Here is a 24,604-nt window from a genome sequence, read left to right as displayed (position 1 = left end):
TCACTAAGCCTCCAGCCAGGGTGACTACCAAAGAGACGACACTAATTCCTAACGTCAGGAATGAAAACCCCACATTCCCTGGAACTACCTCCACCCCCAGCAACAGCGCAACAGATGAGCAAGGTGCTTCCGCTCAGCAGGGCGTTCGTGACCTTCACGTTGTTTCATTCCCCAGACTTGTAAAGGATGTCTGTCTCTGCTCCCCACTGCACAGTGAGAGAATGGGGGCCCAGGGGCTGCATTACTGGTGAACACTCAGAGGCACAGCTGCTCCCCCAGCTTCCCTGGGAGAGGAATGGTCACTCTGCCCGCGAAGCACGGGGTACACGGTAGGCCCTCGGCACATGCTAACCAGCAGCTGTGACTTCAGATCCACCTGGGACTCGAAAACAGTGGGGACAAGCTCACTCAAAGTGCCGGCCAGGTGGGGAGTGGGGCTACAGCAGAGGGGCAGGAGGGCAAGTCTTGGGGGCAAAGGGGCCAAGCGGAGGAAGCTGCGTGAGGCAGAGAGGCCACCAGGGGGCAGCACCGCCCCAGTCTGGCCACCCACCTCAGGGCTTTCATGGGATCACAGTGGGGCCTCCTTGGCTCTAAATCCCAGTCCGGCCACTGTGGGCTCCCAGAAGCACACAGAAGGCTTTACGTCATTTCTCCCCACTGTCCTTGAACCTGCCCTGCAGGCAGAAGTTTCAATCCGTCACAGAGGTGAGGAAAGAGGCTGAGAGACACAAAGTCCTTCGAGGTCCCCTGCTTCAACCCAGCCAGGTCTAGCTAAAATCCTTCCAAATCCCAGCAGCAGGCCCGGCACCCTGCTTGGCTGCCAGGACGACCACCAGCTCATGCCCAGTGCAGTCCCTCGACCCTCAGACCTCCACATTCATCAGGCCCTTCCTTGCTCCGGGGATATTCACTGGCTGCCCTGGACCCTAGGACCAAACTCGCAGACCCTAATTTAGGATACCCACGTGCACGGGGGGATGCAGAACAATGAACAGGACCTCGGGGCGGTCAGATGTGGGTGAGCCCCGGCCTCGTTAGCTCTGGGCAGACGAGGGCTCATTTCCCACCCGTAAAATGGGGCGGTGACAGGATGCAGTAGTTTGCAAAAGGCCCTGTTTGCGGTAAAGGCTGTTGGTGGCCCATCAGATCCCCCGCTGTCTTGGGCAGGCCACTCATCCCCAGCTTGCGGCTGCCCCCTTCCCAAAGCTGCTCTGGCCGGTAAGAGCCATCCGCACCAGAGACATCTGGAACCATTGCGGGGGGTGACCAACAGCCCCTGCCCACGAGGGACAACTCTGGGCCCCTTCACACTCCTGGGCTCCCCATGGGATGAGGCTGAGGCCCACTTCTCGTTAAATCCCATCTTCCCCCAACACCTTCTGGGCTTGTTCTGCTTCCCTCTCTCCTTCCGGGTTTCTCCTGAGAGTCTCTCCATCGACAAGTCACATGGAACCAGATCCTCGCCTCAGGCTCTGCCTCTGGGGAGCCCAGCCTTGTGACCAGGGATGCTCCTGCCACAGGAGTGCGCAGTGGCCCCCTCGGGGCCCCACGCACCTGCAGCACCAGCAGCATCTGCACGATGGCAGGGGGCACGCGGGCGTGGGTGCGGGCCAGCGCATCCTCCAGCTTCACGCTCAGGGTGATGGCGTTCCGGAAGTGCAGCAGGGCCAGCTGGCGCACGGACGGCTCCTTGCCCTGCAGACACAGAAGGCCGCGCCCCGCCCCGCTGCCGTCACGCGAAACCCCCGCTTCCCTCCACATCAGACGATCTGGGACCAGATCCCGGGTATACGGCCTCACACACAGACCATCGGGCCCCCTTCCGCCCCGTCCTCCTCCCTGGATGACCCCTGTCCCAAGGAGAGGCCCCAGTCAGCTTCCTCAGGCAAGGAAAGGGTTACTGTCACAAACCGAGCCCGTGTGTGCTGGGCAGGGCCTACTATGTGCTGCCCAGGGCTTTATAGGGCCTGTAGGAGGGAACTGTCCTTAGTTCCAAATTGTGGGTGGGAAAGCGGTTCTGAGAGGTCCGGGGACGAGCCTATCCCCAGGCCGGGGGCAGCGTGCAGCAAGGCTGGGACGGGCGGTCGCCTGGGCCCCAGGGGTCCCACGGCTGCAGGGGCCATTCACCTGCACCGGGTAGAAAATGGCCTGCAGTGTGGGCAGCACGTCACTGAAGAAAAAGTCCCACGTCTCCGCCAGTGAGTCCAGCAGCTTCTGTCCTGTGGGCACAGACAGCCATCACTGCTCACCAGCCCCCAGGCCGGAGTCCTCTCTCCCGTCTGCAGGAAGACACGGGAGCTGAGGGCTGGGCTCTGGGCCCTGGAGGCGCCCCCCTGACCCCAGGTTGATAGCACACAGCACTTAGCAGCTCTGTGGTCGGGGGTCCATGGTGTAGTCTCCCTGTGCCTCAGCTCCACCACTAATAAAACAGGACAGTGCGAGGGCCGACCTCCCAGGGCTGCGGGGCTGAAACGAGCGGAGACGGGGTCCAGGGCAGAGGACGAGCTCGTAAGCACTGCTGCTGGTTCCCACTCCTTCATCCCACACCAGACCCGCACAGGAACGCCCCCCGTGCCTGAGGGCAGTTGCCGCACACGCCCGTCTCCTCCAATTCCCGTGGTGACAGCCCCCCCCCGCCACCAGCAGGTGGGGAACCTGTCCACCCCTGCAGGCGTTTGCAGAGCACCTTCACTGGGCACTGGGGACCCAGTGGAGCCTCCAAGATCCCCAGACCCATCCCAGGACAGGGAAGCAGGACCCTGAATGGCAACTATAAGCACAATCATCGTCCCATTGAAGGGGTGACCTCAGTGGGCAGACCGAGAAACAGAGCCTCTGAGAGGTTCAGGTCCTTTTCCTCCAGGGCCCTGGTCCCCGCCACCCTGGGCTGCCTGGGGTGGGATCTGGGGAGCCAGGGAGGCCACGTCCAAGAACAGCATGTCCCAGGTAGGGAAGGGAAGCAGAAAAAGCGGAGAGGATCAGGCCAAGAGGGCTTCCTGGAGGAGGTGCTCCCCAAGCTGATTTAGGACGCTGGGTTCGCCAGGTTGATGGACATCCTCAGTGCGGAATCCACACAAGTAGATGTGTGAAAAGCAGCCATTTGGTCAAGCTCTGGGTTATTTCTGCCAGCCCTGCAGAAGGAGCATGCCATCCTCAGGATGGGCAGCCCCTGAGGGATGAGGACAGATGAGGTGTCCCCGAGCCGGGTCGGGGCTCCCCCAGGAAATGCAAAGTGCTGAACCTTCAGCCCTTCTGCCTGGAATGAAAGCTGCTGTGTCTGGGATAAGCAGGCCCCAGGACGTGTCGCCCAAGGCCTCTGCTGCTCGGTGGGACCCCCGACCTGGAAGTCAGACTAAGGACTGGTGGAGAAAACCTGGGTGTGCTCGGGGTCTCTGGGTGAGGAGGGTGAAGTGCCACATGCTGGCCGGCGTCCCAGACTATACTGCCCAGGTGAGACTGCCTCGAGGCTTCCATGGGAATCACGGAGCCGGACAAAGGCCTTCACCTCTTCTTACTTCCATGGGCTCTGGGCCCCACACTTTCCCTGCCCATTAAGGCCCAAGTCTATGTAGGTTCGGGGGCTCTGGGAGGGGAGCCTGCTGGGGGCGTCCCCAGGAAGCCCATCCAGCCCAGCGGGCGGCCAGGGTGCTGTGGCCTCTGAGCGTGGCCAATCGGCCGGCACTGGGGCTCTCTGCCCGGCAGCCAGCTCCCGACCCTCCCTGGGGGCCCACACCTAGCTCTGCAGAACCCAGGATGGGTGGGTGCCGCCGCCCGCGGGGCTCGGCCTGTACAAAGGTCCCTTCAGGTCCCCACCGTCCCTGGTAAGAAGAAAGGCGGCTCAGTTCCCTGGGCTGGCCGTGGGGTGGCTCTGGGCACGGGCCAGGCAGGCGTCCGCAGGCTGCTCTCCAGCCCACGGGGCGGAAATGCTGTGGAAAGGAGATGTTGTAAAACACCGCCTCGAGGCCCCATCAGAACTGCACGCTGACCGAGAGGCCAGGAAGCACGGCCGCGCCCACCGGCCAAGTTCTCTGCTGGGGCCCGTGGTCTGGGGCTGCAGGCGAGGTGGGTGGCAGGGCTGTCGGAGGCGACAGCGTCAGGACCCCCGGGGAGTCCGGCAACCAGAGCCTCAGGGTGATCCTCCGTAAAATGGGTGTGAACACCCTCGTGCGCACGGGGCGGAAGGCTGCCACGTAGCAAGTGCTCACGAAGTGTCGGCTGGGGGCACGGCCACCGGCAGAAGCTCAGCAGAACCCAGGTTCTCCCCTGGTGGGCGGGTCCGTCTTCCTCTTTCAGTCCTGCTGAGGGCCCGGGAGACCGGAGCGCACCAGGCTGATCTTGGCTCGGGTCTCAACCCCGTGATGACCACGGGGCGGTGGAAAAGGCCACAGCAGGAGCTCCGAGGAGGAGAGCTGGCCAGGAGGACGGCCTGGTGGAGTCAGGCCCCCGGGGCCAGTGTGTCAAGGCCACTGGGGAGTTTGGCCGGATGGCCCGTAACAGCCTGGGATTCCTGCTGGACAAGAGAGGGCTGAGCCCAGGGCCTGGAGCCTGCAGGAGCCCCTGAGCTCCTCCCTGGAGTCCTCGGGTCTCTGGCCGCTGAGGAGTCATCCTGGCGGCAGCCGGAGCCCACTCCTGTAAGCCAGGCCTGGAGACCACGGAACCACAGCCTTAGGCGTGGTCCGGGAGGGAGACTCCATGTCAAGGCTGTCCCTCCGGGCCTCCTGTTTCCAGGAATCGCTGTGCTTGGGAGCTGATGTCCAAGGCCTGGCTGGAGGCTGGAGGCTGGAGGGAGGGACGGGCGGCAAGGTCCTGGGGCTGGCCTACATGAGGCCACCCACTACCCTCCAGCAGAGGCACAGGTGAGGACGTGGCTGGCCACAGGGAGCAGTCTCAAGGAAGAGCTGCCCTGGGAGCCAAACCGGGGCAGGAGGTGGATGGGAAGGCTCCAAAGGCCACCCCTCAGGGTGTGGCATCAGCGACTGTCCCCCCGGCATGGACTGACGGGGGCCGAACGGGGCCGAACGTCTTCCCGGACAGACCACATTCTGAGGCCTGACTCAAGGACCACTGCTTCCATGGAGTCCTCCCTGACTGCCAAGACGGAACTAACCCTTCCTTCCCCGGGGCTTCCTTTCACCCTGACGTTCATCACCCTGAACTGTCACTGTCTGGTCCACGTCTGTGTCCCCAACTGGACTGTCAGCCCCTGCTAGGCAGGGCTGGATCTGCTCCATCTCCAGGCCCCCCGAGGCTAGCTGGGGCCTGACCCAGAGTGAGCACACGGGTGGAGCCCATCCAACCCCACGGTTCTAAGATTGGGACACTGAGGCTGAGGTCTGTGGCTGGATGGGAACTGGAGGCCAGGGCCCATGGCCCCCAGACTGGGGCTCCGTGCCTGTCCCCGAGGCCTGGGGAGGCTGGACGGGGCTGGCACTCCCCACTGGGTGGCCTGGCGGACACGGCCGCTGCAGGCAGGGCTCGACTAAGCTGCACAAAGCTGCTCTTCTCTGAAGCTCCCAGCTCCCCTGGGCTGGAGCCGGTGGGAGGCAGAGGCACTGCTGGAATGTGCCGAGTAAGGAGAGGGGCGTGGGAGGGCATCTCCGCCAGGTGCCAGATCCTCACCGCCCTGACTGCTGGACTCCGTTGCCGCCTCCTCCAGGAAGTCAGCCTCGACCCCTGGCAGTCTGTGCCTCTCCCTCCCCTTGACTGTGCTTCTGGTGGCCCTTCCCAGGCTCCTGCCTCAGAGCTTCCCCCCCGACAGAAGCGGGAGACACAGGAAGAGCAGGGGACACGCAGCTGAGTTCATCCAGAGCACACTAGGCCACTGGCCTCAGTGTCCTCTTCTGGGAAATGGGCTAACACCCCTTCTTTGTAGGATCAGAGCAAGGATCGAAGGAAGAACCGAAGCGGCAGTGGAACCAGGCTGCCACACAGGGTCGTGTGGCCCTGGTGCCTCAGTTTCCCTGTATGTGCAGTGGCTGCAGTGATGTCTCTTGTGCAGGGTTGCTGGGAGAGCCCTGAGTTAGGAGCCGGAGAACACTCAGGACGGTCTAGCAGAGAGTAAGCAAGTGCCCAGGGCCTGGTGCATAGGAGACGCTCAACCAATGTTCACGGAGCCAGAACTCAGCACAGGGCCTGGCACAAAGCAGGCCTTAGCAAAGGCACTGTGGTTTGAGCTGGGCCCTCCCGTAATTTGAGCTTTCTCTCTGCCGATTCACTCCTACAAGGAGACAACATTTTGGCTGCTGCTCCCTGGCGCTGGAACTTGTGGGCCTCCGGAAGGGCCAAGGGCGTGGGCGCTGGGGCCAGGCTGGCCCGGGCTCGAACGCACCCCCACCCTCTACTCACAGTGTGCCTGCAGACAAATCGCCTGCCATCATTACGCTGCTCCCAGCTACGAAATGGGCACAGGGACCTGAAGGCCTCATGGGTGGGTAGGAGCATTAAAAGAGAAAACCCGTCTAGGAGGTCCAGCACCAGGCTCAGGCCCCAAACTCCTTCCAGCCAGGGGGCAGCCCCTGGCTCCCACCTCCTCCTTCAGGAACATCAGGGCAACAATAGGTCCTCAAAGGTCCTGTCCGGGGTTCTCCCAAGATGCTGAGATGGGGTGCCCTGGCACGAGAAGGCCCCAGGAGCAGTGAGGGGAAGCAGGGCCTTTTCCCTGATTTCTCAGCCCTCTCGGGCCCCAGCAAGCTGCAGGGTGGGGGTGGGGGAGCAGATGCTGTCCCGACTAAGGTCCCTTCCTGGGGTAAGATCTTGGCCTTGCTGCCCCTGCTGCCCTCCCACCCGGAGCCCTGGGGACACAGGCAAGGCTGGGAGGGCCACACGTCCCAGCAGGGACACCGGCATGCGGCGCGTCCCCACACTCGGTCCCAGCTGCGGGGTCGCCACACTCACCCTCATAGAAGCGGATCTTGTCCCGCAGGATCACCATGCCTTTCGTCAGCAGCTGGTTCTGAAAAGCACACACAGGCAAGCCGTTACTGCTGCGGGGGTGCCCGGGCCAGCAAGGCCCCCGGGAGTCCCTCCCAAGCCGGCAGCCGAGGCCCGGGGCAGGGGCTCTTACCCATGCCCCCCTCCACCCCCCAGCCTGTTCCCGGTAGAGCTTGAACCTCAGCTCGCCCTGGGAGGAGAGAGATGGCCCCTCGGAGACAAGCCGAGTAGGGCAGGTGGCCGCCTTCGCAGCCCCCGATGGAGGAAGGCCTTTCAAGCAAGAGGGGCCCCCTGCCTCAAGTCCTGGCGTGTGAACCTTGACGCCCCAAGCGCGGGGGTCATGCTGTCACGCTGCCCCAGGCGTCTGGGCTGAGAATGACACCTGGTGGTCTCAGCACCGCCACCAGCAGCCAAAAGGTAGAAGCGTCCCAGCGTCCCCACGGGTGGACAGACACAGCGGGTGTCTCTGGACAGTGGAATTTCACATGGTTGCAAAAAAGGAGCGAAGCGCGGACTGACCCAGGAATTAGCGGTGTCAGGACACTGAAGGCCCCCGAACCGTGCACTTTAAACCGTGCACGTGAGTTCCGCCAACCCCGACCCCGCGTGAGGGGAGGCCGCTCCGCCGGCCAGGTGGGCCCTTGCTCGAAGCCCAGCCCCGCTGCTGCTCCCCACCCTTCCTTCCTGGCCATGTGCCCCGGGCCTGTGGTTCCGTGTGTGCGTGGACTCTTCAGGCTTGCTGGCCCGAGGAGGTGTGACAAATGCAAAGGCAGGCACAGAGCGGCCTCTCAATGCTGACGCCAGGCCAACGGCGTCACCGTGTGGCTCAGGGCGCTGGGGTCGTGCAGTAACGTACACGTGGACGTCTGGGAGCCCACCCTATATTCCAGGAGGTGAACGGCCCTGAACGAAGCCAGCCCTGCGTCCTGCCACATGCCGGGGTTCGCGCAGCACGAAGACTTCACCCGCATCGTTATCATTAACCTGCACAACGGCCACGCTGGCTAGACGGGGAAACTGAGTCACGGTGGTGTGGCAGTCCTTGGAACCTAGCGCTCCGTGTTCCCATGGAGAGTAGGTGACCCCTGTCCTTTCTGGCCAGCTCAGAAAGCAACCCCAGCCCGCTCAAGAGCACAGACCACCCACCTGCAGGTACTCGGTGAAGAAGGACCCCAGCTCTGTCTTCAGCAGCTGCCTGTGGACGGGAGGAGACAGGACAGTGAGGGACAGCAGGGCTCAGAGACCACGCAGTGCTGACGGGGGGGGGGGTCACCGGTGCAGCTGGGAGGCCGACCCGCTCAGCCCGGGGCGAAGGGTGGGCACAGCCCCGTCAGCCCCGTCCCAGCAGGGGGCCGGGGGCAGGGAGGGGGCGGGGTGGGCCTCGGGCCCCCGTCCTGTTCAGCTGTGGCTCTGTCGGCCCCCACCACCATTTCACACAAGCAGAAGTGGAAGGCTCCCCACAGCGAGAGTGAGGGCCACAGGCATCTGTCACGTTCTCAGGGAGACACCGGCAGTGCTGGGCCTCTAACCCTCCGCTCCCCCCCCACCCCGCCCCGAGCAGGGAGCACGGCTCCCGAGGGCATCTTCACAGCCCTCCTGTACTCCGTCAACCGAGCAGTCGGTGCTCATTCCGGTTCCCTTCTACAAGCGAGGCAAGGAAGGCTCAGAGAGGTCCAGTGACTTGTCCAAGGCCACACAGGACACAGCAAGTCAGGGTCTGAACCCCGTCCTTTGTACTCAGGTTGACAGCTCTTTGCACCGCACACCTCTGGGGGCCGAGAGAAGGGTGGGCGTCCTGGTCCAGACCGGAGACACTTGGGCACTGTCAATGTTCGGCCCAACACTTGACCTCCCCCGCTCTCATCTCGGTCAGCCTTGGAGCTGTGTGTGTGTGTGTGTGTGCGCGCGTGCATACGTGCACACTTGGGGAGCACTGAACTCACCACCCCCATACCTGCGAAGAGGGTGCTCTGGTCCTCCAAGGCCTTTTAAGGGTGGCTACGCTCTACCTTCCTGGGGCTGAAAGTGGGCATCCCAGGACCGGGCTGTCCCCACGGGGGATGGGGGCCTGGGGGCGAAGTGAAGCAGAGAGAGGGCAGGCGGGTTGTGTGAGGTGACCAGCACCCCAGGAGCTGAGCGGCAGGCATCCCTGGAACCCGGGGCTTCGGGCAGGATCTGGAAGGTGCAGAGAAGATGGGGCGGGGACACGAAGAGGGCCACGTTTCCTGAGCAGCTCTCAGGGGCCACGGCCACGCCAGGCCAGTCACAGACTTGAAGCTCACGACAGCCTGACAGGTGGTCCTGGTGTCCCTGGATGGGATGAGTGAGGACCCTGAGGGTCAGAGCACCTTCGGCTGTCTGGTGGCAGCCCCGACCGGGGCCCTGTCCCCAACCCCTGGCCGGCAGCTTCTCTTAGCACAGGACCAATCCCACGTCACCACCCGACGCCATCCCCGTGTAACTGTGAGGTTAACGGGGGCGACACTCACCAGGCTGAGCTCCACCTGGGACAGCGAGGGGGTGTGAAGCCAGCGGCCCCCTGTGGTCAGCCCCTGCCACAGTCCCTTCACCTTCTGCTCCCAATCATCTGCGCCTCCAAGGACCAAACATGACCTCAGCTCCTGTGTGACCCCATGTGCAAGCTCAGTGTCTATCTCAGGGTCACCACATGCATGACACAAGGGGCCACTCTGGGCAAGGCCAGAGAGCAAAAGGCAAGGAGGGAGGGTCTTCTCTTAGGCCAAGGCTGAGTCTGGGTGAGTCCCCTCAGCCCGTGAGGGGCCAGAGAGCCAGCCCCAACGCCGCCAGTCCACTGTGTGACGCTGGGCAAGTCCCCTCCGCTGCCTGAGCTCCAGCACCCTCATCTGGGGTCTGAGACATGCCAGAAGGTGGAGGAGGAGGGTCTGGGGTGTCAAGTGAGACCATGGCTTACACTTGGTATATACAGCAGGTGCTCAGTAAAGCCCTCCTCACCTTCTCCCTGGCCCGTAGTCAGTGACAGTGAGTATGAACATGAATGAATGAATGAATGAATGACTGTCTCCCTCAGGGCCTAGCAGACCCTCTGCCCCATTGCTGGCTGCCCGGGGGCTCCCCTTACCTCCTAACATTTCCTCTTAACTCACTACATGAGCCCCTGAGCAAGGGCGAGGGGCATGGCCAGCCAAGCATCCCCCAATTTGTGCTGTGCTCACCGGCTCTCCCAGCTGCCGATGAGGGGAACCATGCTCATTCCACAGATGTGGAGACTGAGGCCCTGGGGAGCGAGTGGTGAGGTCCCTGTGGGGCCTGCTGGTTAGCTTACTCCCATATCCTCAGTGGAGCCTCCAGGCCAGCCTATGCACCCCGGGACACCACCTGGGGAAGGCACTGCAAGGGGAACAGCCCGGGTGTCATCTGAGGGGAGAAGGACAGCCACAGAAAGGGGGTGGGGGGGCAGAGACCGAGGCCAGGGCCACCCTGTCCAGATGGGCCTGCTGGCTCCTGGGCGCCACAGGGCCAGTGGGACATCGGGCTGGAGCTGGGGCACGGCCAGATAATCTGCATCCCAGCCAGAGCCCAGGAGGCAGGAGAAGGGGCCTCTCAGGAGCAGAGCAGGTGGCCGAGCTCCTGCCCATAAGCTTCCAGATGATTCTCCTGGCCCGAGGCAGACACCCTGGCAGCAGCTGCAGGGTCAAGACAGGCCCGAGAACATAGAGCAGCCTGGACCACTGGGCACGGGGCAAGAGGCCTTTCACAGCTGAGCACAACTAGGGCATGCTGGGGCCTGATTCTGTTTAAGAAGGTGGGGTGCATGAGGAGTCCTTCAGGGGCAATGACATCTGAAACGGGGTAAAGAGGTGTCCTCTGCAACCCAGAGTGACTTAGTCTCTATCTGGGAAAACTACTATGCCAAGTGTGTCTGTTTTGGGGCCTTAGGAGAAGGTGGTCGAGAGAGAGGCGAGACCAGCAGCCTGGACGTCATCAAAATCAAACCTTCATGCTTCGGAGAACACTGCCAGAAACGCCAAGAGACAACCCACGGATGGTAGAGCAGCTGTGCAAATCAGAACCTGGTAAGGGTCTAGATCCAGAATATATGAAGAACTCCCGCGACTCAACAAGGAAGAGGTAAGTCATCCCATTTAAAAATGGGCCAAGTAGACATTTCCCCGAAGATGATATACAGATGGCCAATGAGCCCGTGAAAAGATGTTCCTGTCATAGTCATCAGGGAACTGCCAACCCCAACCACGAGACGGCACTCACACCCACAGTGCTGTCAGATACAAAACCCCAAGAGTAGCAAGTGCCAGTAAGAAGCTGGCGGAACTGGCCGCTCAGACGCAGCTAGTGGGAAGGGAGGCTGGGGCAGCTGTTGTGCACACCCCAGGTGTGGCCCCAGGAGAAACCACATATACACACGCCCGCACAAAGCCCTGCACTGCACGTTCAGGGCCGTACGCGTTACAGCCCCGGGGGGGGGGCGGCGGCCCAGACGTCTAGCAGCAGGTGAACGGATACACGGAATGTGGTTTCCCTAGCGTGGAATATTATTTGGCCACGAGAAGGAATGAAGTGAGGGCACAGGCTCCAAAGCAGATGACCCTTGAAGGTGTCACGGATGCAGCCGGACACCGAAGGCCACGGGCGTGTCGGCTGATGACATGTATGAGAAACGTCCAGAAGAGGCAAATCATACAGAGACAGACACCTGATTGGCATTTGTCAAGGGCTGGGGGAGGAGGGATGGGGAGTGACTGTTAATGGGGACGGGCTTTTATGGGGGGGGGAGTGGGTGAGAATGTTCCAGAATCAAATAGTGGTGAAGACTGCACAACTCTGTGATTATGCCAAAAACCACCGAACCCGTATGTTTTAAGACTGGATTATATGTCCTTGTATACACATATGTATATAAAAATGGGAAAGAAAGGGTGATGGCCAGACATCAGGATCCTGTGACTACTCACCTCCCTGGACTTAGCCTTGCCTGAGCCCAGCCGAGGAGCACCCCCAACCGCCCGTCTCACCACCCGGCCCCGAGAACCGAGGAAAACATTAGAGTGACAGCGCCATCAATGGCTCCTGTCACCGGGCTCTCTCGTGGGATCAAGGCTAATCCAGTGATGGACTCACGCATAATTATGGGTATCACGCATAATTAAAGTCACTCGATTTAACGTGGCCAAGTGATAGAGAAGAGGGGGCGGGGGCCGGGCAGGGGGCTGTCCCAAGGGACCCACAAGGCCTGGGGTCAGGAACCCAAGTCCCAGCTCCACTGACCAGCCCTGTGAGCACACGTAGCATGTGACCTCTGCCTCAGTTCCTTAACCTGTAAAATGGGAGCCCGAGAAAAGCAGGGCCCCCTGGGCGGGTGACACGTAGGGGGCCCAGGAGAGGCAACGAGCTCCTGCTCTGTGACTTCAGCTGCCCCTCTCCCTCCCTGGGCCTCAGTCTACCTGTCGGTAAGGCCCCTCTCAGCTCTGCCACACTGGGCTGGGGAGCCCTGTAGGAAAATGATCCCTGTCTCCATCATCTAGTCTCACCCTGAGCTGATGAGCGAGGCTGCCTACTTTTCCCAGATACTGACACAGGGACAGGGTAGCATGGGCCAGGGCGGGAAGGCAACAGCACAGAGGTAGGAAATGCCTTCTTGAGGCAGCTGTGTGACCCCGGGCAAGTGTCCTGACCTCTCTGAGCTTCAGCCCCCTCCACTGCAAAGCAGGACTAACGGGGCTGGCCCTGCAGATTCCCTCTGAATGACAGATGGCACCCGGCTCACAGTGGCAGCTTGGAGGGGCTGGTCTGTCCTGGGCTCCCTCACCAGTGCTCACTGCTTGGCCATCCACAGGAAATGAGGGGCGTTCGGCCGGGCCGTAACTGCCTTTCCGGGAACGACACTCCCGTCATTAGGCAGGTGGGTCCTTCCTCTTTAACAGAATAATATCCTTCATGATGTTCAACACCAGCGGGGAATGTGGGCGTTATCTCAAGCCCTTGTCCAAGTCCTACCCTGCTTCCCCTGAGGAGAAAGTGCTCAGGATGGGTGGGGGTGAAGGCCCACCAGGCCCGAGAGCCACATGACCAGGGCCCGCAGTCAAGGTCCACACGTGGCCCTGTGGTCACTGCCCGCTGCGGCTGTAAGGGCGGCATCTCAGGTGCGGCTGGGGGAGCAGGGCCTGGCTGTACCTCCGCCCTGACACAGCCTTCCCTGCCAGTCTCGGGCCCAGGACAGGACACGTGGCCACTCACCGGACGCCCTCGTTGAGGCTGAAGAGTTCCTGGTCAGGCAGCCCCTTGCGCTGGAAGACGGCGATGACCCCGTTGTGGATGCTGCAGGCGGGAGAAAGAAGAGTGACATCGAGGCCCAGCCACCCCTCTCTGGAGCAGCCCACCCTGCTCGGCTGGAGGAACAGAAGTGGGCCTGGTCAGGGGCGCCTGGGTGGCTCAGTCGTTAAGCGTCTGCCTTCGGCTCAGGTCACAGTCCCGGGGCCCTGTGACCGAGCCCCGCGTCGGGCTCGCTGCTCAGTGGGAAGCCTGCTTCTCCCTCTCCCCAACTTGTGTTCCCTCTCTCGCTGTGTTTCTCTCTGTCAAATAAATAAATAAAATCTTAAAAAAAAAAAAAGAAGGAGGCCTGGTCAGAAGCAGGTGCCCGTCTTTTCTCTTATAAGGCAGGCCCTGGAGAGCAGGGGTTGGCTGTCCTCATGAACCCTGTCCACACCAGAGCCTCAGCTCCCATCCTGACCCCAAGATCCTGCACCCCTAGCCCCAGCCTCCCCCAAGCCTGAGTCACCTCTCCAGGATGTCTTCTGCAGCCTGCACACACTCTGCTCCCCTTCCCTTGTTCCTGAACCCTCTCCCCAAGGATACCTTCGATCACCTGTCGCACCCTGTAACATATCCCAACCCGACACCTACCAGGGGCTTCCAGGTGCCCCTGAGCCAGCCCCTCCTGACCCCTGGTGTCCCTGAGCACTGAATGCTTGTGTTATGGGCCCCACTGGGGAAGCGGCCTCCAGCCACAGGGTTTTTGCATGTGCCCTTTCTGCTGGTTGGTCCTCTCCTACTACTTCCACTATCTGCTCCCTTTAGATCACATGTTGTTGCCAGCTTTTACAGACTGGTCACTGTGTAACCACGTATTTCTGTGTGATTTGATTAAATTGTTTCTATCACTGTCTATAAACCCCAAGAGCATAAAGCCCCAAGCAAAATTCATCCTTGACTCTCCCTCACCCTCCAAAGCCAAAGCTCCTGAAGTCAGACCCATTTCTACCTCCTGGAGCTCCGCTGCGCCCCTCCCCTCCCTTCTAGCCAGGGCCCCTCCTTGTATGCCTGGACCTGATTACACCAGCACCCCCGTCACTTCCCCGACCAGGGTCTTGTGAGGCATCCACTGCCCTGCAGATATAGCCCAAGGCCCGGACATGGCATTCGAGGCTTGTCAGGAATGGCCCCTCCCTGCATGCCGGGGCATCCTACACTCGAGTCTCGGAGTTGCTGGACGGGCCAGGGGCTACCACACCTCTGGGTCTCTGCACCCACTGCCCCTTCTGCCGGCCCGGACCTTCCCTTCCCTGAATACGAGGTAAGCATACTGAAGACTGAGCTCAGAAGCCACTTCCTCCAAGAAGCCCTCCTGACCCCCTCCCTTCCCCAGGAAGACTCCTATCCTGGCACTTTGCTGATTTACTTTCCTATTAGCACCCCACCCTCGCTCAGCCACACACTCCTGAGGGCGAGAACCGGGTCTGGGTGGCGCCACCGCCCTCCGTCTAGGCCCCGGTCACTGCTCTAAAGCTCACAGACCTGCTGCCGTGATTCTCAGCGTGGAGGGGACAGCTGGACACACGCTGCCGTTCACATCGCAGACCAGGTAGCAGCCACCAAGCTCCTGGTGCCCTTGTCCGTTGGCATTAGCTCCATGCTTCCCAGGAATGCAGACTGGCCCCCCACTTCGCAGATGGGGACACAGAGGCTCACAGAAGCCACGTCCCCCTGGGAGGGCACAGAGCTCCTCACCCAACAGCTGCCCCCCGTCCCCATGCAGCCGGGTCTGGGCAGGGCTCGCGCAGGGCCCTGCACCCCCGGGGGGGGCATGAGCCGTGCGGGGCCACATCCAAAGTCCACGGCTGGTCCCCGCCAGGACCGAGGCCGAGACCAGCTCCACCGGGAATTACCAGCCTCTCAACAAGTGCTGGCCGAGACCGCGTGGGACACCGGTCACTTGACCTGGGGCGCCCGACCGCTCCGGGCCTGGCATCAGAATGCCACTGGCTTGCGTGTCCAAGACACACGTCCTCCAACTTGTTTCCCCCAACCCTGGGCCGCTGTGAGGATGAAACGCCCGGCCAGAGCCTCGCTCACCCCCGTTGGAAGTCCCTGGTGGACCCAGCCCCACCACTGTGTCCCCGGAAGGCTGCTCCCCATCTACAGCTCGAAGAGAGAAAAATCGGCCAGGAAGCCTAACGGTCGCTGGGACCCCAGCGGTCCTCCAGTGCTGCCACGCTGGAACCCGCTCCCGGCCCAGAGGGGGCTGCTGGGGGGCCGGAGGCGCACGGCAGTCCTGCGCACCGCCCTGGGACCCGGGGGCCCAGCTGCTCCTGAGGCGCAGAGAGGACCAAGGACCCCGAGGCGGGGAGGAAGCCAGCGCAGGCCGAGCCCGGGGCAGCCTCTTGTGCTCGTCACACACACCTGCTCCTAGCAGCCTCTCCCGGGCCTTCCTCCTCTTCCTGTCAGCCTTCTGGAGGGACCCCAGCCCAGGGGTGACCCTGCACGCAGTGGCTCTGGACGGTGAGGCCGGCTCTCTGAATGCTGTCCCTCCCCCTGTAGGCTCGCCCTCCACCTGCCCCGTGGACCTCAAACCCTCCTCCAATCCCCCCAGGTCGGGTCCCTCCTCCCTCACACTGGTGTTGTGGGAAAAAAATTGACCTCAGTGGTCTTTTAGGGGAGAGGAGGTCCATCTGCTTGACTCTTCTGCCCCCATCCCTGACCCCCAGGCTCAGGCTGGTGCTGCACCCAGCGCATCAGCCAGTGAGGGAGTTTATCACCCCCCCCCTTTGAGTCTCTCAACACCTGTATCTGAGCAGCCCCCGGCCCAGCCCAGGGGGTCACCCTGAGACCCGCCGTTCCCTCTCCGCCCACTGTGAACGCTGGCCACCTGGGCTTCGGCTTCCCCATCCACACCATGGATTCGGAACTCCAGCGCCCAAAGGAGACCGTGCCTGGGCAGTGGCGTGCCCCGCGGGGGACACTTGCTGGGGCATCTTCGGCAGTGACTCTGAGGACAGGTGTGTCCCCAGAAGCTCCCACCACAGCTCAACCATCCGCTCTGTGGTTTTCTCAGTCTCTCCCTTCTAACCACCACATGGGGGGCCTGTCACACCCCAGGCTATGGAAGGAAACGAGGAGGGTCTGGCGAGCCAAGGGACTGCCCAGAGTCACACGAGCGTGACACCCAGCAGAGCCAGCGAGCCCGGCCCCCGGTCCTCCTACCCCGGTGCGCCGGCTTGGAAACCGTCTCCCGCGCTGCCCCAAGCCGGACGGGCCCTCCTCCTTCCATTCCTCTGCAGCTAGGGGCTGAGGTTCCCTTTCTAGCCCAAGTCCAAGCTGGGCAAACAAACAAAAAAAAACCTTGCTGCGAGCCACTTGGGGAGAGGAAGGGTGGGGAACAAGAAGCCCTCATGTGACTTATCTTCCCTCCAAAATAGAAGTGAAACCCCAGCCACCCCGGTCTGTGGCCTCCTGACCAGAGGTGGGCAGGCCCAGTGCGGGCACCGGCAGATGCTCCTGTGCAAACCACAGGCAGCCTCCAAGGGCACTTCCGGGTGAGACCCGTGGCCGCCCCCCACTGGGCAGTCCTTTGTGGAGCCTGTCCCCCTCCCCAGTGCAGGACAGGAGGGCAGGGCCGAGTCCCAGCATCTCTTGCCTGGGCCCTGGGTGGGCCTGGGGTGAAGGGGCAGAAGGTGCTAGAGCCCTGGTGAGGCTCCCGGGTGCCCCTGCAGAGTGCATGGCCCAGGAAGGGGGTGGGGCAGAGCCAAACTGGGAGAGGGAGGGCTGACTGTAGGGCTCCTGGGGCCACCTGCCTGTGGCCACCCTGGTTTGGGCTGGAGCCCACGTGGGGCTGCGGGCTGAAGGGGACCCCATGTGAGGGCCTCTCAGTGTCGCCCCCACCTGCCCATACAGGAAGCCCCAGCAGAGAGCGAATGGCCGGCCTCTGGTCGGTTAGCTGATACACCTCCGAGGACCCCTGGAGAAAGTGAGGCCCCTGGCAGGGACCTGGAGGCAGAGCCCGGCCTTTCTCTGGTGCCTACCTTGATCTGGACATGGCCTCCAGAGGCCTCGGAGGACACCAGGTGACCCCAGAAGGCCGATCCAGACCCTGAGCAGGGTGGGCACCTCCTTGGGTGCCCTCCCACTGGTGTCCAGGCCTGGTGTGTCTCATCGGCCCCCGGCCTGCAGTCCGTGGCAAGGGATGGTCAAGTGAACGAGGAAGGGCAGAGGAGCTGGGCTCCACTGGGTCCCGCACAGGCCCCCCAGGCCCCTCCTCCTGCTGGTTGCCACCCCACTGACAGCCAAGGCTCTAGTCCTCCCTCTCCCCTGTCTATCCAAGGGTGACTGAATGGAGCCCCAGTGTCTTCCTTGGTACCTGGGGGTCATGCCGAGCCCCGAGAGATTAAGGGGGGGGGGCCACCTGGCTCTGCGCAAGCTGCCCCGGGAGCAGGGCCCGCTGGCTTCCTCTTCACATCCAGGTGAAAGGTACAGGAGGTAGGCAACCTGGAAGCCAACCGTGCCCCCGGGCCAGGCCCCGACGTGACCCTCTGGTAACTGGGGTGACAATGCCACTTCCAGCCGTGTCCGCTTCATCCGCTCCTCAGCAAACAGGTCCCACTCACACCCTGGTTTCAGATGCTAGCCCCCAGCCCTAACAGGGTTCCCGGCTGAGCAGGAGGGGCCCGTGCCCACCTGCACTCCTCCCTGGGCACCTGGCAAGGGCCCTGACCCGCTGGACTGTGGAGGGCACAGTGGAGTGCCCGTGTCCTTCAGCGGCTCCCCATTTCCCAGCTGTGAAGCAGGTTCTGGAGCCAGGATAGGGAGGGCTGCACACGGCCCTGAGCCCGGGCTAGGGTGTGAGAAGTGCTGGCCCAGAGCGCTCGGTGGTGCGGCGGGGAGGGAGGTGTACTGGCGTCAGAGACGCCACAAACATAGTGGCTTAAAACAACCCCGGTGTGTTTGCTTACGTTTCTGAAGGCCAGAAGTTCTAACTCAGCTTCACGAGGCTAAGATCAAGGTGTCGGTGTGACGGGCTCCTTCTGGAGGCTCTAGGGGAGAATCTGTTTCCTGGCCTTTTCCAGCTTCTAGACGCGCCCAGGTGCTTGGCTCAGGCTCCTCCCCCCTCACGGGAAGCACTGTGGCACCTTGGATCTCTGCTTCCATCTGGCCACCTCCTCCCCTGCCCTGTCCCCCGGGACTCGCTCTTATGAAGACCCCTGTGACGACACTGGACCCCCATCTCAAGATCCTTCACTTAATCACACTCGCAAAGTCCCGTTTTGCCTTTAACATATTCTCAGGTTCTGGGAGGCCAGGGTGTGGACATTTTGGGGGGCCATTCCTCTGCAGACCACACCCAGACTGCCTCAGGGGGGCAGGAGGCTCAGGCCCCGGAGCGGCAAATAGGCAGGGGTGGGGTAGGGGGAGCCAAGCACAGGCCCCCAGCAGCCTCCACCCCCCACCCCCCAATCAATGGATCACCCTGGAGCCTTCAGCCAACCTCCTCCGGCCCCTCAAGAGACACCCCCCCCCCGAGGGGGTGGTAGACACGCAGGCTTCGGAGTTGGACCTGGGTTAGATCCTAGCGTCTGCCCTGACTCCCTGGGGAGACCTGGGCAGTTCCCAAACTTCTCTGAGCCTCAGTGTCCTCTCCTGCAAAATGGGGCCGATGAGCCCCACCTTGAGGGCTGCTGGGGAATAACAGGAGCACCGTCAGGCCTGCGGTTTGGTCAGGGCCCAGCACAGGTCAGCACTCTGAGTGCAGGGCTCCCGGATGCCCAGGATAGGGGAGTGCATACAAGGTGGCTGCCTCCAGCCTCCAGGTTCTTACCAACACCCACCTCTCTTGATCCCTGCGCCATGACCTCAAATCAGACCTGGGGTCAGACCCCCAGACCCTAACATTAGCGTGGGATCTTCAGCAAGTCCATGCCCCCACGCCATCTCAGTTTCCCTCTCTGTAAGCCGAAGATAATCATCCCAGCTACATGGAGGGAGATGACGCGGGAGGGAGGGAGTGTCCCACGCAGGGCAGTGTGCCTGGCCCCGCATGCGGCCACACTCCACCCTGCTTGGGGCCTCCCCTCCCATACCTAGAAGGTGGGGTGGGCGCCGGGCTCTCTAAACCCCAAGCATTCGGGCCGGTTCTGGCCCGCAAAGAACGAGAGTTAACACTAACTCCATAACGATTAACGCCCTCTGGCCCAAACACATGCCCAGGGGACCTGTGTTAGGCAGGCCTTTTAGGGCCTTTAGGGCTGAGGTTTGGGGAGCTCCCTCTCGCCCCTCAGCTCAAGAGCATGACCTTCATGGAACTAGAGGCCCCACCCCTCCAGACCCTGTGAGGAGCTAACTGGGGCGGCCCAGGAGGAATGCCTGGACAGAGCGGGACGCCACCCGCCATGCCCGGGCCCTTGAGAGAGGAGAATGGGTGGGGACTCCAGGTGGAGCAGCAGGTCAGCCTCCTGGGGCCCCGGCCTGTCCGGGGCCCTGCACTCGGCTTGGCTCCGGGCACAAACCCGCCCAGCAGAGAATCCTCGGCCCGTGGGGCCTGGCACCCAGCACTCACTCAAACATTTCCTGCACACCCAGGAACCGACATTCTGGAGGAAAGAAAGAGGCGCAGCTGCAGCGGTCAGCACTCACCCATCTCCCAGTGTATCTTCTTCCGGGAACTAAACTCGACCTGCAGTGACCTCATTCCTTTACTTATGTCCCTGTTTACCTCCTGACTCCTTCCCCCAAAGCCGGGCTCAGGAGGCTCTTCTTTCTCTGCTGACTCTTGGCCCTGGGGGCCGCCCAGTGCCAGGGAGCGAAGGAACGAATGAGCGAACGAACTGAACGATGAATGTCTAAGTGAATGCACGGATCCCGTTCTCATGAGAGCAAGCTCTGGGGAGGAAATTTAGGGGATGTGCCCAGGGTCACTGTGGTGGGCTGAAGAGAGTCCCCTAGAAATTCGTGTCTACTTGGGAAACAGGGTCTTTGCAGATGTAGTCAGTGAAGGATCTTGAGACAAAAATCATTCTGGATGAGGGTGACCCTAGAGCCAATGACCGGTGTCCTTGTAAGGGAAAGGAGAGGGAGTTTCGGTAACAGCGGCCCAGGAGAGACCACGTGAAGACAGAGGCAGACAGCCACAAGCCAAGAAACCACTTGAAGCTGGAGGAGGCGAAGGATACCCCCCTCGAGTCTTCGGAAGGAGCACAGTCCTGCCAGCACCTTCATTTTGGACTTCTGGCCTCTGAAACCACAGGAGGATACATCTCTGTTGTTCAAAGCTACCCAGCTCATGGCAATTTGTCACAGAAGCCCTATGAGACTACTATGGTTGCACAGATGGCCGTGGAGTCCAAACAAGGAGTGAAGAACTCAGCAAGGCAGGCCCCGGGGCCGGACACAGCTGTCCTGCATGAGGGCTGTTGTCCTGGGGGCCCCGCGGGGAGCCCTGCAAGAAGGGGTGGCCGGGCAGAGACCAGAGCAGACCCCAGCCCTGCACTGTTCCCACTCAGGGACGGGCAGAGGAAGGCACTTTGCCTCTCCTTGGCTCGGCATCCCCTCTGCCTGGGGAGGAAAGGGGCTCAGGCCCGGCCCTGTCCTACATGGGTGACAGTCACATGGGCAGGTCTGCTGGGTGCTCTGTGTCCCCCTCTGCACCTCCAAAGGGGGGATGTGAGAAATAACTCCCTCGCTGGGCAAAGTGAACCAAGGGACATGAAGGGGTCGGGCGAACAGGATGGCAGGTGGGAGTGGCCAGGTGCCCAAGGGATGGAAGACTCAAGCTGGGGGAGAGGAAACGTGTTCTTCTGAGGCCTGACAGGTGCTGGAGTTCTAAATTCCATTAAGTGAAAAGCAGTGGAGGGACTCGGGCAGCCTCTCTCAGCAGGCACCTCCCTGAGCTCCGCAAGACTCAGAGCTGGCCCCAGGGTCACACGGGCAGGTGGCTGTCTAAGCCAGTGCCTTCCCCTCTGTCTGGACACCCCCCAGCAGGAGACCCCGTTTGGGGAAGAGGGGCTCACAAAGCTGCTGTTGGTGAAAGCTCAGGAACCAGCAGACTCCTGAGGGCCCCTCCAACCTCATCCCTACTGGCCCACCCCAGCATGAGTTTGGGCTTGAGTTCCACACTACCTACCATGTGCCGGGCACCGCACAGAGGGCTTGAATATGTATGTTTGCACTTAATCCCTACAACCGCCCTGTGAGGTGGACACCCTTATGAGCCCATTTTATGGCTATGGAAATTAAGGCCCAGAGAGGTTGAGTGACTTGCTCAAGGCCACACAACAGGGAAGAGGCAGAGCTGGGAATTGAACTAAATCTATTTGGCTCCTACCACTAAACCAGAGAATGGGGGGGGGGGCGGGGGTGCTTGGCATTTATCTACTGAACTCTGAGACGAGAAATCAACTCTTAGGACACTGTGCAGTCAGTGGGTCACTGAGATTCCCCAGTGAGAGTCCTTCCTTTACTGTCTCCACATCAGCCCGGTAAGGAGGAATGCACACGCCCACTGACAGGGAAACTGAGGCAAACCCAGCCCCAGGCAGTCTGCAGCTTGGTAGGGGACAGAAGCCAAGCATGTGGATGATGGGGTCCTGCCTAGTGCCCAGACAAGGATCTCAGGCTGGTGGTCCCGTGCCCATAGGATGCTCAGCAAAGTCTCCATGAACAGAATCAATGTGTGGCCACACTGACAGCCGGGTTCCTGGGGGCTAGGACCACAGCCAGCGGAGCATCTGGCAACACTTCTCTGCCAGGTGTGTGGTGTGGGGGAGGGGGGACGGCATCCACAGCCCCCCTGAACAGCCTCTCACTCTCTTCCCCTCCCCTCCCTTTTCCTTTTGGTGGAAATGTCTACTTTGAAAAGGGATCAGGAGCAGACACGCTGGGGAATCCCACTACATAAACCATCTCTTTTCCGATCCCAGCCTTGCTCTTCAAACAAAGCTTGGGGGTGGGGTGACTTCCCACGCCCCTGCTAGTTTGGGAAAGGCCCCCAGGGGGGAGGGTCGTCTCAGGAATGCCAGGCAGCTGCTGCACCCCTGCTGACAGCTGGGAGGACAGGGGCCGCTCAGGGGAAACTACCCGCCCACCCCCCTCCGACCAAAGGGACCTTCACTGAGACAGGAAGCGCAGCGGCCACCCACCGACAGCGCCCTTGAGGCTCAACTGCGAAATGGGAAAAATACTTCCTGCTCTATTTACCTCCCAGATTGCCATGAGCACCGGGGCGCAGACGTGGGAAGACCCCCGGGTGGGAGGCAAGCACGCAGGCTCCACGCCCACCCCGTCGCCCACCAGCTGGGCGCTCCGGGACGATCCCCGAGTCCGCGGTCTCGTCCCTCCCTTCTAGAAACACGTTGCACTAAACTTCCCTCTCCGCCCGCACAACTCCGGCGGAGCAAGTTCTTTGCGAACTGTGAAGTGCCGCGGCGCTCAGGCCTCCGTTCCTTGCCTGCGGGCCCGACGGAAGGCTCCCTCTCCCCCGCCAGGAGGGCGCGGCCTTACCTGTTCCAGGTGGCGTTGGCGCAGGCCCGGCGCTGCTGCGTGCCCCGCTCGTCCGCGCCGGCGGCAGCCGGCTCTCTCTTGCCCAGGTCACTGAGGCTGGGTGAACTCATGAACTTCAACCTGCGGAGAGTCCTCATGGTGACCCCGGCGGCCCGCTCCGCGCCCACGCGCGCCCGGCGCCGCGCCCTACGCCACGCCGCGCCGTGGGCCCCGGCCGGCACTGGGTCCTCTACGAGGAAACTTGGGCGAGAGCAGGAAGCTGAGAGGCCCTCCGGGGTCCCGCCCCGGTCCCGCGCCTCCGCCCGGGGCCCCGCGCCGGCTGGCCCGCCGGGTTAATCATTGCTCCGAACGGCCGCAGCGAGGAGCGCGGCCGGCAGCGCGGACCCGGCGCAAACGGAGGCGGGGGCGGGGCCGGGGGCGGGGCCGCGCCGGAGGGGGCGGGGCCCGAGCCGGGGGCGGACCAGGGGCGGCCCCGGGGGCGGACCTATGCACGGTTGAGGCGGGGCCTCAGGCAAAGGGGCGGGCTCGGGGGGGCGGGATCACGAGCGGGGGCGGGGTCTGCCCTTCCCTGGCTGCGACTGCCCCAAAGCCCCCTCGGTGTATCCCTTCCGGGTCGCGCTTGGACCCCTTGGGTCTTCCGAGGGCCACCTATGCCCACAAGAAACCAACACTCGTGGGACGCACAACCCAATCCCGAGCGTCCCTCCCGAGGCGGCCACTGGGGCCACACGCACGAAGCTCAGTGACTCCTTTTCACCCCTCATCCCTTTGCCAATGCTTCACCCAGAGTCACCCCCCTCCTTGCCATCCCCACAAAGGCTGTGCCCACACAGATCCCTCAAGACTCTGCCAGGTGGACACAGACTCCTCCCAGGTTCTCATGAAGACCTGGTGGAGACCTCCAGCCCCCTTGGGGCACTGGGCTGGGACCTCCCCCCGCCGCCTAAGCCCAGCCTGAGCATGCCTAACCACCCTCCTCTGGCGTGGAGGGGTTGACAGACTGGGGGCTGGGGGAATCATCAGTGGCCTCTCCACCTCAGAAACCAGCAGAGCTGGTGCTCCACCCACCCTCCGGGTATCAGTGATGGTAAAAATAAGTGGGTCCCCTAAGACTCTGTGGCTGCGGAGAGTAACCCCAGTGAAGGGAGGGTGCAGCCTTGGTGCTCTCCACGCTTTACACAGCACTTTTGGGCGCTTGGTCTCAGGCCAATCTCCCTCTAAGAGGTAGGAATTCTTTTATTAATTAATTAATTAATTTATTTATTTATTTATTTTTGAGTATAGTTGATACAGAGGTAGGAATGCTTCCTTCCCATTTCTCAGTTGAGGAGATGAGGCCTAGAAAGTGAAATAACCTGCCCAATGTCGTACAATCTGCAAATGGCAAAGCTGGGCCAACCCAGGCCTCCTAAGCACACAGCACAGGCACGCACAACAGCTCCCCCCGGCCCTGCCCCCCCTCCCAAATCAGACAGGGCACCACAGTATCACTGCCCTCATCCTACCTCCTGGGCATTTCCTGGGGCCATGCCTGTGCTGAGCAAGTTCTGGTGGCCCCACAACCCCTGCCCCCTGTCTTCCCATAGACACTTCCCTCGTAAATCCGTGGGGAGAAACGAGGGGCTGATCCTAGACTCTCAGCAGGTGATGGCTGCTCAGAGCCTCCCCCTCCCCCATGTTGTACAGAACAGGGAACTGAGGCCCAGAGGCCACTGGGTCCTTTATGCCAGGATGTGTGCCTCTCCTGCTTCCTCTCAATGGCAGGACCAAAGCACCCACCCCCTGAGAAAGCGATTCCTTCGGGGGCTAGCTTATTCAGTCTGATGCAGTGTAGAGACAGGAATCAGTCTGAAGGAGGCAGTGGCTTCGCCCCCAAAGCGGGGCTCTATCTGCCCAATGTCCCAGGTGGGAT

At 62.0% G+C, this 24,604-nt stretch overlaps 1 protein-coding gene across 4 annotated transcripts in view; it reads right to left on the bottom strand.

Moving 5' to 3' along the window:
* PRR5 (proline rich 5) overlaps positions 1–24,604 on the bottom strand; it is a 50,975-nt gene that overhangs the window by 4,587 nt on the left and 21,784 nt on the right. The window contains exons 2-7 of one of the 4 annotated variants that reach the window (XM_088025404.1): positions 22,693–22,812; positions 13,165–13,245; positions 8,077–8,125; positions 6,895–6,952; positions 2,128–2,219; positions 1,555–1,695 (exon numbers count right to left, since the gene is read on the bottom strand). In XM_088025404.1, the coding sequence (XP_087881530.1) occupies positions 1,555–1,695; positions 2,128–2,219; positions 6,895–6,952; positions 8,077–8,125; positions 13,165–13,245; positions 22,693–22,802 (531 nt within the window). In that variant the 5' untranslated portion in view covers positions 22,803–22,812. Of the gene's footprint in view, positions 1–1,554; positions 1,696–2,127; positions 2,220–6,894; positions 6,953–8,076; positions 8,126–13,164; positions 13,246–14,721; positions 14,805–16,407; positions 16,474–22,692; positions 23,069–24,604 lie in introns of those variants that run through there. The other 3 variants (XM_028115548.2, XM_028115550.2, XM_028115549.2) reach the window with 3 other exon arrangements.

This window comes from Eumetopias jubatus, unplaced genomic scaffold (assembly GCF_037043125.1).
Source record: "Eumetopias jubatus isolate StellerSeaLion01/CBP00866 unplaced genomic scaffold, mEumJub1_p1.0 scaffold_8, whole genome shotgun sequence".
Lineage (NCBI taxonomy): Eukaryota > Metazoa > Chordata > Mammalia > Carnivora > Otariidae > Eumetopias > Eumetopias jubatus.
Note: the sequence above shows the minus strand (reverse complement) of the source record. Positions and strands in the feature narration are given on the sequence as shown.